This window comes from Sceloporus occidentalis, unplaced genomic scaffold (assembly GCF_023333645.1).
Source record: "Sceloporus occidentalis isolate IW3139 unplaced genomic scaffold, rSceOcc1.0.p SCAF_9, whole genome shotgun sequence".
In the NCBI taxonomy this organism is placed as follows: domain Eukaryota; kingdom Metazoa; phylum Chordata; class Lepidosauria; order Squamata; family Phrynosomatidae; genus Sceloporus; species Sceloporus occidentalis.
The window spans coordinates 4,686,764-4,704,787 of record NW_028316989.1 but is presented as its reverse complement, the minus strand read 5'-3'; the positions used below and the strand labels follow the sequence as shown (position 1 = coordinate 4,704,787).

Genomic DNA, 18,024 nt, shown 5'->3' with positions numbered 1-18,024 from the left:
CTGAGTATATCCTCCTTTTTATCACTTATATGGCAGGCAGATACAATCTGGTCCTCTCTGTGCTGTATATCATATTTGCAGCCAACTTATTTGTTTAGTTAGGATGGCTGATGATTTTGCTATGTTCATTTTGGATAGGAACATGGCCTGATTTGTCAGTTTCTTCATAGTCATAAAGAACTTGAGGTTTACAACCTGTGAATGCAGAAGAAAGCAAAACTGACAGTTTTCTCTCCATCCCAAGTGCCCAAACACCAAAGAAAGCAGTGGCAGTGGTGCTGAAATGTTGTGATGAAAACACTTTTTGCACATCAAGCTATTAATTTGAGAAATGTTATGTGAAAGAGATGCTCCTGGTGCAATGATATTTGCACTGCAGTGATGCCTGTCCTCCCCCATTGAACAGCATTACATGGATGGAAGGATGAAGGGATATTTCTGATTCAGAGCCCTCTGACCATGGATCTTCCTGAAGAAATGTTTGGCAGCTCAGCCGAGAAGCTGGGTTTTTATTTTAACCTTTAAGAATGACACCAATTTCACAGCTGTTAATGGTATGTGAGCTGATGCTTTCCAATGCAAATTAGCCATCCAGGACTAGTGGACTCTAATAAATGGAAGGGGAAAAAAGAAACCTCCTGAACAAAGATATTTGCTGATATCTTGGTTCAGACGTCTCTGCTTTCATGCTTTGATCACATCACCTCCTTGCTTTCTCTCTTTTTAAAATGTAACTGTGCTTTTCACATTTGGGTAGAAATGGAATTATCACCCTCTGAGCTTTTGCATTGAGCAACTGAAGACGCTAGGCAAGCTAAAGAGAAATACTGAAATGAAGAGGGCACACAAAAACAGTACAGTCACGTTTGCAGTTGGCATTGATATCACAACATCCTGAATACGCTCATTCTTATCAGACTTTAGAAATGACACAGGTTCAGATATGCTTTGGATAGGAATTGTTGTTGTTGTTGTTGTTGTTGTTGTGTGCGTTCACGTCATTTCTGCCTTGTGGCAATCCTAAGGTGAACCTAGAAGGGATGTGGTGACTTAGTGGTTAAGACGCCAGTTCTGATGTTCAGAAGCTCAGAAGGATGGCAGTTCGAGGCCCAAGTGCTGCATGATGGAGTGAGCCCCTGTCTCCAAAAGAATATCCAACAAAAATAGTCTGGCCACTCATAGGAGCCTCTAAGACAAAATTTTGCACTGGGAGGATCACAGCTACCCTCCCAGCCCAGAAACCTGCAATTCCCCCCTCAGTCAAAACTGGAAGCAGATGTCTGTTCACTTCCAGTTTCAATACTTTTGCAATTTGGAAGTATTTGGGGGCTTGGTGCAACTTTCAGAGGACGCTAGAAGCAAACCTCTGGCTCCCAAAACTATCCTATTCATTAGCCCTTGTTTTGTTGCATGGAAAAGAGGGCACTGGCACCAGTTGAGCAGTCTTGCAGAAACCAACATTAAATCCCTAGGCAAAGAATCAGTGCCTTGCCTTCTATGTATACAGACCTCTTCATTGTCTGCTGGTGGTTTCTGTGTTTTGTGAACCTCACTTGTTGCTATGAACTTGTCCAAATGCTTTTATGTATTATCTGATCTTTCAGAGAAGATGAAGAAATTGTATTGGGGGTGTGTGTCTGATCCTGCTTGTTTAAAAGGGTCTATCGTGCTATGTTTACACAGGAATATCTCAGCAAAGCATGGCTAACTCCTGAGGTTATGCAGTTGCTCATGTCCATCCTCTGTGGAGCTGGTGGAAGGATCTAGTATTAGATCTGAGAGGCAGGTGGAGTGTGGAGAGACTTTGGCTAACCATTTGCCAAGAGACAAGCTTTCTCCTTCACTATGAGACCTACAGCAATGAATGTGTGGAAAGGCTGCCTGTGCAGTGGTGGCTTAACACTCATTTATATGTCTATTGCATGCTTATAAATGCAGTATTCATATTCCACCATATTTATGTATTTTAGGTCACACAACAATTGCATCTGAATCTGACAGAGGCAGCTAAATATATCCCCAAACTACAAATCCCAGGATTCCATAGCAGTGAGCCATGGTAGTTAAAGCGGTGCCAAACTGCATTAATTTTGCAATTTAGATGCAGTCTGAATTAGATATACCAGTTTTCCTTTTGCAGTGTAACTAGAACTTACTCAAAGTGGTACCAGACTGCATTATTTCTTCAGTGTAGATGCACTCAGAGTCTTTCCTTTTGCAGTGTAACTAACTTTTTAGTTCCTTTTACAGAAACCACACTAAATCGTGGAAGAGGAATGTCACTTGGTTGAAGTGCTGAAATTATAACAATGTAGACAAATATAGAATTTATTTTATACTACAGGACAGCATCAGATGGGTTTTTTTTTAAAGCTACTAAATTGTAACCATTTGGTTATTTTTTGAGAACTGGATACAGTCAATCCTTCTTTTAAATCTTAGCTATAAGAGTAATTGATTATTTTTGGAGCTATGGAACTGATCACTTTTAACAGAAACTTTCCAAGCTGCATTCTAGATTAATCTTTTTCTCTTGCATCATATGCCTTTGCATTTCATTATTTGCATTTGCGTTTGGTTGTCTTCTTCTTAATGCTTTCGAAATCCAATCCTTTTGAAAGTATGCGTGTATGCAAACAAGCCTTGTTAAAATAATTAAGAGCAACTTCCAAAAAGAATTAGGGTGGGCAAGGTATACAGCGATAAAGTATCTACTAACATTGTCTATAAAGTTGGGAGGGGGAAGACATTTTGCATAGCAACATTGATCATACACTTCTGTTTGGTAATCCTTAAATAGATGCATGAAAATGAATCTGCCTTTATTTCCCCAGTCCCATTTCATCATCCTATGTAAAAGGAAAGTTATTCAACCACGGCTGCCACCCATAAAGATTCAGAATGCAAATACTCATCTATGCAAAATTTCACATCTTCATATCGTTGCTCATCTCAAGGCATTTAGAGTATGCAAAAACTGGTGTTGCTGAGGATGCATCTACAGTGAAGAAATAAGGCAGCTTGGCACCACTTGAAGTGTGATGGTGCCAACCTACGCAATCCTGGGATTAGTACTTTGATAAGATCTTTTGCCTTCTCTGCCAAAGACTGCAAGTGCCTCGCCAAACTAGAAATCCCAGTGTTCTGTAGGATGGAGCCATGGCACTTAAAGGTGGTGTCAAACTGATATACCTGTTTGTATTATATATCAGTGTGTGATACATATCTTTGTATACATTGTAGGATATACAGTGTTTGAGATATATATATATATATATATATATATGCATTATATCCATGTTTGTGTACATTGTATGAAATACAATGTTTATGTGTGTGTGTGTTATGCATGTTTGTATTGTATGGTATGCAATATTTGATATATATATATATATATATATATACACACACACACACAGTATATATACAGTATATATATATATCAGTGTATGATAGGCATGTTCGTATACACTATATGATACACAATGTTTGATATATATGTATATAGTATGATATATAATGTATTTACATATCCATATGTATATATAGTGTATGATATATGTTTGTATGTATTGTATGATACAGAATATATATATATAGTATATATATATAGTATATATATATAGTGTGTGTACATATATATATATATATCAGTGTATGATGTTTGTATACACTGTATGATACACAATGTTTATATATATATATATATATATATATATCTCATTCTATGATATACAATGTATATACGTATCCATATGTATATGCAATGTATATGTATGATACGCATGTGTGCCTACATTGTATGATATCCAGTGTTTCACACACACACACACACATATATATATCTCAATGTATGGGATTATATACACTTTCTTTCCCTTTCTTTCTCTGCCTGATCCTTGGCTGAGAAGGAAGGAAGGACCACAGCCCCCTCCCTCCCTCTTTGCCTTCTCCTCGTGCTTGAATGGGGCCCTCTTCCCATTGGCTGCCCAGGGAGGTTCCTGATTGGCTGCCGGGGGTGGGGAGGGGGCGTGGGCCTGGGCAGGGAGGGTATAAAAGCCCCCAGGTGGGCCACCTGTGAGCCAGGAGTCGGCGCTGGAGGCGGAGAGCAGAGGTCCCTCGCACTCGCTCCTTCTTCGGTGGCTCCTGCTCTTGCTCTGCTCCGGACCAGACCCAGGGAGACCCCGGCCCCAAGGCGCCCAGCATGGTCCCCCGGTGGACGGCCCTCTTGCTCCTGGCGGCGGGGGCCCTGGCGGCTCCGGCAGCAGCAGCAGCAGCAGCAGCCTCCTCCTCTTCTTCCTCCTCCTCCTCCGAAGTGGAGCACAATGACTCGGTCAGCAGCCCCAGGAAGACCCGGCTGGCCAGCCAGAACTCAGGTAACAAAAGGGCTCCACGGAGAATGAGAGAGAGAGTGTGTGTCACACACAAAGGGAGAGAGAAAGAGTCACATACACACACGAGGAGACACAGAGAGAGAGTCTCAGAGAGACAGACACAGAGAGAGAGAGAGAGAGAGAGAGATACACACATACACTCACTGTGTATGTGTGTATCTCTGTGTGTGTGTCATACATAGAGTAAAAAAGTCACAGAGAGACAGTATCTCTCTCTCTCTCTCTCTCTCTCTCATACACACACACACACACACACAGAAAGAATCATATACACACACAGGGATACACAGGGAGTGTGTGTGTGTGTATCACACATAGAGTTAAAGAGTCATAGTGTGTGTGTGTGTGTGTGTCACACAGAGAGAAAGACACACACACGGAGTGTGTATGTGTGTGTGTGTCAGAGACAGAAACACAAAGGGAGACAGAGAGAGTGTCACACACACAAAGAGAAAGAGACACAGAGAGAGAGAGATACACAGGGAGAGAGTGTGTGTGTCTCAAAGAGAGAGACAGAGAAACACAAAGGGAGACACAGTGTATCACACACACAGAGTCACAGAGAGAGAGAGAGAAGGTATCTCTCTCACATGCACATACACACCGTGACACATACACACAGAGAAGGAGACACAGACATAGAGAGACAGTGTCTCACACACATAGAGGCACAGAGAGTGAAAGTGAGTGTGTGTCTCACAGAGAGAGAGAGAGAATGTCACACACACACACACAGAGACAAAGTGTGTGTGTGTCACACACAGGCATAGAAAGACACACACACACACACTGAGAAATAGAGAACCAGTCACACAGATACAGAGAGAAAGAGAGAAATGCACAGAGAGAGAGAGATGCACACAGACAGACAGAGACACAGAGTGATGGAGATGCACCCACAGACCCTCCCGCCCAGGTTTCTGGGTCTGCATCCACACTGCAGAAGTAACCCAGTTTGACACCACTCTAACTGCCATGGCTCAGTTCTATGGGACTGTAGTTTTGGAAACCAGTGGTGCCACAACTACCAAGTCCCAGGATTCCAGAGCATTGAGTCATGGCCTTTAAAGTGGGGTTAAACTGGATTATTTCTGCAGTGGGGAGGCAGCCAAGGAAGCTAGTCCTGAGACATCTGTGGTTGAATTTGGCTACAGACTGCCTGGTTTTGCATCTGGGATCCCAAGGACACTCCTAAAGTCCATTCCATCCAAAAGGAAAGACTGGTATTGGCCAAAAAGGCAAGGTTACACAGGAGAACTTCCCTCTGAGTATGTATGTGTGTTTTAAAAAAAGAGTTAGTTTCAAAGGTGCTGCAAGATCCCTTTCCACTAAAACAGAGAGTGCCTCTCATCTAATGAGAGGGGTCATTCAAACCAGCGTTGGGAAGGTGATGGCCGCTGTTCCACAATGAATGGGGGGGGGGGGGCTGTATCCACACTGCAGATATAATGCAGTTTGACACCACTTTAACTTCCAGAATTTGTAGTTTGGAGAGGCGCCGGAGCGCTCTAACAGACCCAGGCTGAATATCTCACCAAACTGCACATCCCAGGAAAACTCCATACTAATTTCGTATCTAACAGAATGAGTTGCAAGGAATTTATATGGCTGTAGTTTCCCATCCTTTTTAAATGTAGGTAACTATATTTCCCCAATTTTGACACTTTCAAGGACTCTGTGTGTGTGTGTGTGTGTGTGTGTGTGTGTGTGTAAAATTTCATATCTGCAAGGCTCTGCAGTACAGTACTAGAGTATTGTACTTGGTTGCTATAGAAACATACGGTTTCGATTATTCATCTATGTCTTAACAATAAGAGCCCCGGTGCATATTGAGCATGCTGAATGCAAAGTGATAACTTGAATCCATGGAAACATATGCTTATGAAGATAGTGACGGATAGATTACAAGGACCCTAATTGTATCAAGTACTTTCTCCTTTCTGGCATGATGTTCAATTTCCAGATAAGTACACTTAAGACTGGAAGAGAGGAGCTTCTTTTCATTGGGTATCTTGTGCCGCTGTCACGCTGAAATCCTCGGATCTTCTGCAACATGGTTTTGATGCTTTCAAAGCACAAAGTCCAGGTCCACATTTGATCCCTAATGCCGGTGACAGGGTTGGGCAAAAAAGCAATGGGTACACCTTTCAAGGAGATGTATGGCATGAGTAGAAGAAATTCAGCCTGAGAGAGAGAGGTGCCAGTTACCTTAAATCCAAGGTGGGCAACTGCTGCAGGTTTGGAAACACATAGACTGCCCAAAAATGCAAACCAGCACCAAAGGAATTCCCTTTTGGTTTTTCAAAAGACAGGGTTTGTTTGATATTAAACAGTACAGGTGACCCTACAGCCTTTTTAAAAGGTGAACTGACTCTTCTAGAGGCTTCCAAAAGAGGCAATTCACCTGTTCTTAGCCAGAAAAAAATGGGGAGGCTACGGAGAGGTCAGGACTGCAAAAATAGCTTGGATATTTGCATGCTACTCTTTGCTCATCCTTGTGTCAAGGAAATGTTCTTTTGGCCTATAGTCACCCAGCTGCTGGCGGAAAATGGCTGGCCATACCTAACTGAATATTTCAGTATTTGCTTTTGTGTACAGGTGAGGGACTTGTGATTCTTCAAATAGTCTTGGATGGCAACTCACATGAGGCATTTCTGATGTAGGGAGTGCTAAGCGACTGGATGGTCAAACATCTAGAGACCCAAACATCTGTAGGGCCACAACTTTCCCATCCCTGGTTGCAACCTCAGGCCTGAGCCCATTTGTTTGCTCCAACTGTAGCAGACACATTAAATTAAGTAGCAAATGTAGAAGCCAACAGTTAGGTCAGTTCCATTCATTTAATGAATCTACTGTAGTGGTTTAGACCTGGGTCTCTCGTGTTCTTGCTTGACAAAATAGCTAAAGTACTATCTACTCCAAAAGTTTGAGAAGCTCTAAACAGCCAATCTTATATCTGTGAATATTGTGTTATGTGACAATGATAGTGATTAGGTTATCAACAGAACTTGGAGAAGTTTGTGTTTGGTTGCAGCTCCAAAGCCATCATAGTCACTAGCCACGGTTGCTAGCAGTTTCTCAGAGCTGCAATCCAAAAAAGTAACTTTTATGAGCTCTCGTTGGCGTGGACGATATTAATTTCAACCCACCTTTGTTGTGGGGTTGGTTGTGTTGAAGTAAATTAGTAGCTGATGTATCCTATATTCTTGTTTTTAAGTGTCTGTACTGCTTTTACAATTGCTCTTTGGTTTTAATTACTGAAAGCTCTTTTACATTGAAAAGCAAACACACAAAACCTCAAATAAAAAGTCTAACAACCTTCCTGCTAGCATTGGATTAGTGATATGTTGCAGGGAAGACTTGGCCCTCCAAATGTTGTTGGACTGCATCTCCACTGCTCCTTCACTACTAGCCATACTGGCTAGGACTAATGGGAGTTGTAGCTCAACAACATCTGGAGAGCCACATATTCCCCATCTTTGACATAATGATTATTGCTCTCACCCTCAGCATGTTAACAGAGCCACTTCTGCAATAATTCCTCTGATATAGTTATATCCACTGGGTGAGAACATGAATATTTGTCCTCAGTTCCTCTTCACACCTTGGGAAGTATTATTTTATTTTCCGGAAATGCCTGTTGTTTTTCTGCATCTAAAACATATGCTTCCTGCACAGGAACAGTATTTTCTGTGCAAAACAGTGTTTTCTGTGCAAAATACACTCTTACAAAAAGACAGAAAACATGTTCTCTGACCAGGAAAACCCAACATCTTTTTCCACTGACAAATACCGCTGCGGAGCACCAAGAATCTCCCAGCAAATTTTGGCTTGCCTCGCCTCTTCCCAAACGGTTTCTGAAGCATTGGGAAATCCCACTTGGCTGTGAAACAAGTAATGAATATTCATTCCATTCCTGCTCTGCATTTGGTGTTCCTGGATGGCTTCTGAAACGTGCTTGTTTTGTAAGATGCAATGTCCCTGGTTGCTTATGTTTTCTTGGAAGCCATGCGCTCTTAGAATCTCTGGCCTCCAGCATGTGCATGGGAATGTTGTAAGGATGGCTTATTGAATGAACAACCTGGAACCTTGCGTCTTTTTCCTCACCCATGAAATTGAAAAAGTAGCACAGTAGGGTTAGGTGCGATTGTTGTTCGGCTCACCTTTAATAAGAATTGTGCAGCACTGCAAGTTTATTCATGAACATGAAACTGACAAGCTTTTCTCTTCTGAGGCAGTCGGACTTTGAGTGCAAGTGTGGTTGTGAATTGCTGAATATTCAATGGTGCTGGCTAGGGACTTCTATAAATTGTAGTCCAAACTCACAACTTTTCAAAGCTCTGCGTCGTTCTCTCCATGCTGAGACTAGCTGTGCCTGTTAAATTTGTTCAGTCCAGATGGTTGAAAACTTCATTCCGTCCATTTTCGGCTACGGAATTATTAAACTTTGCAAACTCTTTCATAAATAGCCGGAAAGATGCTTGGGATTTTAAAAGACTGAATATGGGGGAAATCATGCATCTAGATTGCTTAAGCCAGTGGTTCCCAACCTGTGGGTCGGGACCCCTTTGGGGGTCGAATGACCCTTTCATGGGGGTCGCCTAAGACCATTGAAAAACACCTATTGAATTACAGTTATGTAGTAGCAACGAAGATAATTTCATGGGTTTGGGTCACCACAACATGAGGAACTGTATTAAAGGGTGGCAGCATTAGGAAGGTTAGGAACCACTGGCTTAAGCAATTATGGTTTCATGAATTTGAGATAGTGCCTGACACCAATAGGATCCTTTCTTTTTGAATTCTTCTAATTTATTTTAAATGTCTTCTAGATGATAAAGATTTAGAATTGGTTGAAATTAAAAAGATGCTTACTTTTCAATAGGTTGATTTTGGAGTGTGCCCCTTTTGGATAAAGAGCCAGTGTGGTGTAGTGACTTGAGTGTTGGGTTAAGACTCTAGAGATCAGGGTTCGAATCCCTTATCAACCATGGAAATCCACTGGGTCACCTTGGGACAGTCACACGCTCTCAGCCCCAGACATCCCAGTGATAGGCTCACCTTAGTGTTGCCATAAGTTGGAAGCAACTTGAAGGCAAACAACAACAAATGGGTATATCATTGAATCTTATACAAACCTAAAGTAATTTACTCTTCATATCCTATGACACAAATATATTATTGAAGAATTAAAAGCAAACAACCACTTCTGGTGGCAAAAGTAATACTGAAAGTGACATGTCAAAGTATACCTCTTGGGAATAAAGTGTGACTCAGCAACTGCTGGCAGATGCCTGCAGCTGAGCGTGAGAAAGCTGCTATGGAGACATGAAGCCTGACAGAAGTCTTATTATAATCTTTCTCTCTTTTACTCTTCCCTTCTTTTTGCAGTGGATGTTGTCCGATGTTTAAATGGTGCCCTCCAGGTGGGATGTGGTGCTTTTGCTTGCCTGGAAAACTCCACGTGTGACACCGGGGGCATGTACGACATCTGTAAATCCTTTCTGTACAGTGCTGCTAAATTTGACACTCAGGTACAGTATAAGCTTCTTTTCCTTTTGCTTGTAGCTTTCTTGCTGGTGGGTCAGGAAAGCATGGGAGAACAGTACAGAAGAGCAAAACACAATATTTGTGCTTTGTTTGCAAATCAAGGCCAGAACTGTGCTTTGCAGTCTTGACCTATCCTTTCAGTTCCAGTATCTCCAGATTTGCTGAAGTTCTGCTTTTGAATGCAAATTGAAATTTGGTGAGATACTCAGCCTGGTCTGTCAGAGAGCTGTGGTACCTCATCAAACTACATATCCCATGATTCTTGGTCTCTTTTCTGTAGAGTGAATGGAGTCCCTCTGACATCTGCATCTGATTATGTAGTCTGATTTCTGTGTTAGGCATCAGGTGATGTCCATACAGTTGTTTGTTGGGTTGCTTGAAGAATGTGTTTGTGATGAACAAACTGTTGGCCTCTCAAAATTCAATCATTCTCTCTCCTGCTTCATTTTTTGATCTTAGGCAGTTGTGTGGTCCTGCTGGTCAGCAGCAACTCCCATCATCCATAGCCAATGCTGAGGAATCCTGGAAGTTGCATTTCAACAGTATATGGAGGGCCACATAGTTCCCACTATTGCATTAGCACCTAAGGGAGCTTCAAATTTTGACACTGCTTTGTGGTATCTTTAAGAAAAAATCATTGTGAAGATTTATAGTGGCCTTTTGGCTCAAAGCTTTTTGCTGTGTGCATGGCAGCAATTGTTCTGTGACACTACATTTTCCAACTAATGTACATGAAGACTTCACTGCTGATGTTTTGTGAGATGGAGAAGGAAATTTCCCTTTCAAGAGGAAGCAAGTGTTCTTTACTGCAGCCACTCCTGCTCAAGGAGCTGGCAAGGAGATCCAGATTTTGCAAGGGTTGGAAAACTCTATTGCTAGCTGAGCAGAGCCAGATCAGCCCAATGTAACCTGTACCTTAGGACTTAGAAAGCTGGCACCTAGCCCACCTACAGCACTTCCCAAGTTGGCCGTGTGTGTGTGTGTGTGTGTGTTTATGTTTATGCCTTCCAGGTAATCTGTTGGGTCTTTTTAGACAGTCCTTGACTCTGGGCAAAGTGAAGTTTTGTTTTATTTTGAACTGCAACTCCTAGAATTGCCCAAAAAGAAATCCTTGGAGTTGCAGTACAAAAAGTAAAAATGAAGTAACCGTTCCTACACGATCAGGAGTGCATTTGTACACTTAAAGCTCGTGTACCTGCTGCACCCAGTACTGGAGATGTCTGACCTTGCTGTGACATATGCCTCCAGTTTTGGATTATTGTAGTGCATTCCACATGGGGCAGCTTTTGCAAAATGAACAAAAGGTTTAGTTGGCTGGAAAAGCTGCAGCCAGGCTGTAACTGGAGCTGGCTCCACAATGCATAGAATTCCCTGTGGCAACAGTTCCATTGCCTGCTGGTTGCATTTCCAGGGACAATTCAAAGTGCTTGTTATGCCCTGTAAAGCCCTATAGAAGCCAGGTTCAGGTATCAGAAGGACCATATCTCCCTGTACAAATCAATCTGAGCTCTAAGATCTTTGCACAGTCCCACCACCTTCCCAGACATGTTTCATGGATATAAGAAGAGGGCTTCCAAGTAGCTGCTCCTATTCCAACAGGCCTTTAAGAATAAGCTACATTGGGTTATTAATGGTGTGTGTAGCTGTTTTTTATATGTTGTTGTTGTTGTTAACTGCCTTCAAGTTGATTCTGACTCATGGCGTCCCTGTGGATAAGACACCTCCAAGACTCCCTATCTTATACAGTTCTGCTTAGGCCCTGCAGATTTATACCCATGACCTCCACTCATAGTCTATCTGTCTAGTGTGTGGTCTCCCTCGCTTTCTACATCCCTTCACCTTTCATAACATTATTGTCTTTTTATGGATAGTACCTCCAACATGGCTATCAGTTGCTTTTTTGTTCCTCCCATGGATCATTAAAAGGAATTGACAGGACTCTCTATGACATACAGCCATATTCACTGTTGCTTGCCCACTAACATGCTTCTCAATCGGCAGGGGAAAGCCTTTGTCAAGGAGAGCTTGAAATGCATTGCAAATGGTATCACGTCCAAGGTGTTCCTTGCCATCCGAAGATGCTCAACGTTTCAGCGCATGATTTCAGAAGTGCAGGAAGAATGTTACAGCAAGTTGGACATCTGCAGTGTTGCCAGAAGGAACCCAGAGGCTGTGACAGAAGTAGTCCAGCTTCCAAACTACTTTTCAAACAGGTAGGCTCCTTTGTACACAAGGATACACTTGTTTCCTAAGTATCTTTAAGTGGCAGACAATTAAAGCCTGAATTATGGAAAAGGAAACAACAGAGCAACTCAATACCTACATTTTTTTTACTTACTGTTATACCCTGCATTTCTTCACTTAAGGTGGCTATTGATAATCAGGGCTTTGAAAACTTATCTTTTGGACTACAGTCCTTAAACTCTTCAGCCAGATGGCCAAAATGGATGTTGTTGCTGTTGTTGTATGCCTTCACGTCACTTTTGTAACCCTAAGGCAAACCTAACATGGGATTTTCTTGGGGAAGATTTATTCAGAGGGGGTTTACCTTTGCCTTTCTCTGAAGCTGAGAGAGCATAACTTGCCCAGCATCACTCAGTGGGTTTCCATGGCCAAGTGGGTATTAATAATAATAATAATAACTTTATTATGGCCATTTGGCCAGCACAACAAGTGGGTATTGGAACCCTGGTCCCTGATTTGTAGCCCAGCACTCAAACCATTACATTACACTTTTCTGGCTCTCCAAAGTTGATATATGAAATTGATGAGGTTTCCATAAGTCAACAGGTGCTTTGCTTTGTTTTTAGCTCTGCACCAATTAAACAGACAAATTGTTCCCAGGCAGAGGGGTTTAAACCTTTCTTCTTGCCTCTCTCACAAATTGTGTAGGAGCTAAGCTGAAGTGGGACAATCTTCATGGGGGGAAAACATGGGAGGGGGCTTGTACCCATGTTGAATGGGGGCTACCAGACTTTCATCACAGTAAAGAATGTGGTGTTTAATTGAAATACTGTGCATTTAATGTAGCGTGTCATTGTAATTCTCGGTCTCTTAAACCACTGTGACACACCAGAGTTGCAGCTGCACTGCAGAAATCATCCAGTTTGACACCACTTTAAGTGTCATGGCTCTGTGCTATCAAATTGTGGGACCTGTAGTTTGGTGAGACATTTAGAGATCTCTTTCAGAGATCTCTGGTGTGCTACCAAACTACAATTCCCAGAATTCCATAGCATTGAGCCATGGCAATTAAAATGGTGTCAAAGTGAATTACTTCCACAGTGCGGATGCAGCCCAGTTTATAATTAACTGGTTTTCTGGAGTGCTCTTGTCCATTTCACCTCTGGCCAGCACTTCTCAGGTCAAAACCGCAGCAAGCGCATTCTTGAATTGGCCAATTGCATAAAGTCTTAATGAGCTTTTTACATTTCCTGTGTCCCCCACTGAATGAAAAAGTAACATTGATAGGAGCCTAATTTGATTTAAAATTGACTCCCTTCCATTTTCTAGTTCGCGTTCAGAATTGACTGCATTCAGTGCTAAAAGAGGTACTTCACATTGCTTGTGAAGGATTTTCTTTTTCTAAATGAGAGATGACTTGCATGTCTGGAGCAGTTATTGTGGGGCTGGAAAAATATTTCACATTCTTAAGACGCCAGTGTCTGGCTCTTTGGGAACAGCTTTGGTGGAGATTTTCTTGTGAGGCAATCTCCATTGCCCAGTATACGCAGACACACACATTATTGCTGGGGTCTGCAAATGGGGCAGATCAGAGTATTGAAATTTTGTTTTTTGGACAGTATAACTCCCAAAATCCCTTGGCTGTGTAGCTTTCTGTGCATTGTAGTCCAAAAAACCCCCCCAACTTTTCCAAGCCCTAGGAAGGATTCATACAACCAGAACGGTTCAGTCATTCCAATTTCAACTCATGGGATCACTTGGTGAAAAATTGCCACTACTTGACTACAGCTGTGTTGAAAAGACAACTGTTATGTTAGCAATTCCTAGGCAGCCAGGTTCATCTTACGGCAACTAAAGGCAGACTCCTTTAGACCAGCCCCCTCCATTTGTGTTTTATTGCAATTCCTTTCTTTCCCAGCCAATGTTCAGTGATCAAAGTTGCAGTGCTGTACATTTGAAAGGTCACACTTTGGGGAAGCCTGTCTGAAGGAGTTATGCAGCTGATCAGCTGGAACGTGCGGTCTGGCAGCTGAGAATGAATGTGACAAGGGAGGGGGCTGGCTTGCAGAACTACTCGGGTGCTTAGACATTTCCATCCCCAGAGTTAGTCCTCTGAGTACATCAGAGTGCTGTCATTTGGGTCTTCATAGTATTTTACATCACAAATGCAACTACACCATCCCACTTCAACCATTCCAGTGCACCTGAAAGTAGCAGGGTAGCTTTCAACATGGAAGGCAGATAGTATGGCAAACATAGCCTTACTGCCACCCACATCATCTGCCTTCATACTCATTCTGCAGTAACACTAGTGTGGATCCTGAAAAGAAATGTGAACCAGGCACTTACTTCTGCTGTGATCCTGCAATTTGGGCAGGTAACCATACCATTGCTCACCGTCCCCTGGCTAGCAATAAAGGGATGATTATGTTAACCCTTCTTCCAAGGTGCTGATTTACTTAAAATAATATATAGCAAATTCTTTGAGCATCCCAGAGTGTTTGGTGGTGTGGGGTGAATACATGAGCCAGTGTGTTTCAGCAGCACCTGGTGACTCTGAATCTACTCTGGATTGTATTCTGAAGTGCAAAAGAACTAGCCAAAGTGTAAAAGAACTAGCCAAAGAAAGATCTTTAGTTTTTTTGTGGGGTTTTCAGGCTATGTGGCTGTGTACTGTAAGAGTTTTTTCCCAGCAGAGAAGGGGGCCGAGCATCCTGTTATTGGGTAGCTACCCAATAACAGGATGCTCGGACCTTCTCTGCTGGAAAGGGACGTATCTCAGGTAAGTACTAACGTTCCAGTTCCTGATGTGTCGCCAGCATCTGTGACTGGCATCTTCATTCCGAAGATGCCAGCCACAGATGCTGGCAAAATGTCAGGAATAAACTCTTCCAGGACACAGCCACATAGCCTGAAAACCTCAAAAAACTATGGGTTCTGGCCATGAAAGCCTTCGACTTCACACTAGCTAAGCTGCTGAACCTGTTTTGATGATGGGGTTGAGCATTTTGGATAGGGCTTTCTTTAAATTTTGGACTAAAACCCAGGGTAGATTCACTGCCTCACTGACTTGGGTGATCTTCACTGAGCCATTAAACTCTCTGGATAACTCTGATCCAGTTGCACCCACTCTCTCAGCCTGAACTACTTCCCAGAAGTTATTGGGTGGCTAAATTGAGTGAGAAAGGACTAATCCTGAGCTCCTTGGAAGAAAGTTGAGAGAGCAGGCAATACATTTTTGAAAAGGGCTCTTTCTATATTGTAGTGCCCTGGCACCAGATCCCATCTCTACTTGGAAGCTAAACCAAATCAGCCTTGGTTTAAATCATTAGAAGGGAGACTGCCAACAAATACCAGATGCTGTAGGCTATACTTCAGAGGAGGGAACTGACTATTTTTTACTGCTTTAAAATGTTTTAAACTGTTTTGATGTTACTTTATGCTGCCCTGAGATTCCATAATATTAGGAAGATATTAATATTCTATTAAATAAATGCATACATACTTTAAGTGGCTTGGAATAAAGCTAGGATACAAAAGTGACTAAGAAGCAGACAAGCATGGGGCTTAACTGTCATTATCTTAACAGGTATTACAACAAACTTGTGCGAAGCCTATTGGAATGTGACGAAGAGACGGTGGGGACCATAAAGGACAGCCTGATGGCCAAAATTGGACCAAACATGGCCAGCCTTTTCCATCTACTGCAGACGGATCACTGTGCCCAGATCCACCCGAGAGCAGACTTCAGCCGGAGGCGTATCACTGAGCCCCAGAAGTTAAAAATCTATTTCAGGAATCTCCGGGGGGAAGGGCCTGCTCAGTCCCATATGAAACGTACTTCTTCAGAAAGTGTGTAATGTTCATGAGAGAGTGAAAGAGTAGGGAATCCAAGCTCTACCAAAGTAGGAAATTAATTCCTTTATTGTTTTGTTTTTTCTTTAGCATTCACTACATGTCAAAAACGTACTGTAAGATTTTGAAGAACACTGAGCCAGTCTATACATTCAGCAAGAACACTTACCTGTGGCATAGTCCTGTTGGCACTACTAGCAACACACAGTTAGGGCAGTAACATATCTAGAGGAATGGGTTGGCAAAACCACCTTTTGAGTATCCCTTGCCTAAGAAAACCCTATGAAAGTCAGGATCGTAAGTCAACAGGTGACCTGCATCTACCTAAACATTTCTTTTAAACCTGCCCAGCTCAATTTGGACCACCTTCAATGACATGATTTGATAGGGGCTTTTTGATTGGGCCCCATCACACTCTCTGCATTCTCAAGTGGTATAATCCCTGGAAATCTGAACTGCGTACTTGGTATGAATGTATAGACTGGCCCTTGGAAACTGGTTTTAGGGTTATTTTTGTTATTTTTATCCCACCCCAGACAAGCTGTGCAGAGCTTGTAAGTTTCTGGTTAGGGAACAAATCTCCCCATTGCCTGTCTTCCTAAAATGGAAGCACCCTCTTTCCTTCTCCTCTTTCTCTCTCTGCAAAGAAATCCAGTGAATCTGTGGCTTTCCAGAGAAGAAACCTTAAAGCACTTCTTCAATAAACACCAAACTTCCCCTGTCCTGTAGATCAAAAACCATTGCAACTCGATGAGAATGGAATTAATTAGTAGAGAAGTCTCCTAATCCTAGATCAATCCAAAAAATGCATCTGTTGCACATCATCAGTATGTCTGGAGCTCATGTTATGACTATGGTGGCTGTACACAAATGCAAGGAACTTGGACCCATGGTCCCAAAATTGTTGTCTTAATTCTCTCAGGTCTGAGAGTCCCTTGAATGCCTGCTTTAGACCAGAAGTGATCTCTTGTTCAGTATATGGTGATAGAAATTTGCCCATTGCACTTAAATAGCTTGTGATGATGCTTGTCATTCTCTGTTTGAGTAAAGACTGCCCTAAATAGGTTTGTTGGTCCCTAGAGTTGAGTCGTGGGTTGTTTTGGATTTTTTAAGGTAATTTTCTTTTCCCTCCCCACCCCAAAGTAATTTTGCCAAATATCTCCCCCCCCCCCCCCCAATTTTTGGTGGCAGCTGCCATTTTCTTTCAGCAGTGCCCTGAATTGGTGGTAGATCCAGGGCTTTGCAGGAGGAGGCAACTTGACTGCAGTTGCCACTGCTGCCTCCATTTACAACAGAACTAATAAGAAATTCTTTTGCTAAAGGAAAGTCTCAGGTTCCAACAGACTAATCCTTCCCCCCAAATGTATCCTTCCACTAAAGAGCATATTGTGAAATGGATGCTCCTGCTCCACCTTCACTGTCACCATGCACCCAGTTGTGAAGAGAGTGGTTAATTTTTGCAGTGCTTTATGCTAAACTCAGGGGCCACCGTTGGTGGCAGCTCTGTGGGTTTGCTGTGAATCAGCATTCCCAATCTGAAGCCTTCTAGATTTTCATACTACACGCCCCAGCATGCATAGCCAATCCCATTGGGTTGATGGGATTTGTAGATTACAACATCATGTCAAATAGTCCCTGACTTGCTTATCATGCATGAACCTGTGCCTGGACTATATCTATTCAGGTAATTGAATGCTCTTCCATCCAACCAGTCAGTCCCTGGATATAGCAAGTTGGCATTCAACTTCAGTACAATACAATGTGCTGATGTGCTTACTTTCTTGTTAGAGGTATATGGAAGAGTTACCATCTACCTGCAGTTTCAATTGACCAACCTGGAAAGAGGATTATTCCTTCAGTGAACCCCTGTTCTTACTAGGGTCCCTCTTTGTAGTAATGAAAAGTATACCATGCCTTCTCCAAGCTTGTACCCTCCAGATATGCTGAGCTACAGGGCAGCTTTGCTAGCTGAGGATGATGAGAGTTACAATCAAATGCATCCCAAGGGAACCATGTTGGGGAAGTCTATCACCATTTAGAG

At 42.5% G+C, this 18,024-nt stretch overlaps 1 protein-coding gene across 1 annotated transcript; it reads left to right on the top strand.

Annotated features, from left to right (window-relative positions):
* Window positions 1-9,799: 9,799 nt before the first annotated feature.
* On the top strand, window positions 9,800-16,007 carry STC1 (stanniocalcin 1). The gene is made up of 3 exons (XM_089538277.1): window positions 9,800-9,928; window positions 11,946-12,157; window positions 15,718-16,007. Exons 1-3 carry the CDS (start codon window positions 9,875-9,877, stop codon window positions 15,986-15,988), a joined length of 537 nt encoding a protein of 178 aa, XP_089394403.1. The 5' UTR covers window positions 9,800-9,874; the 3' UTR covers window positions 15,989-16,007.
* The last annotated feature ends 2,017 nt before the right edge of the window (window positions 16,008-18,024 follow it).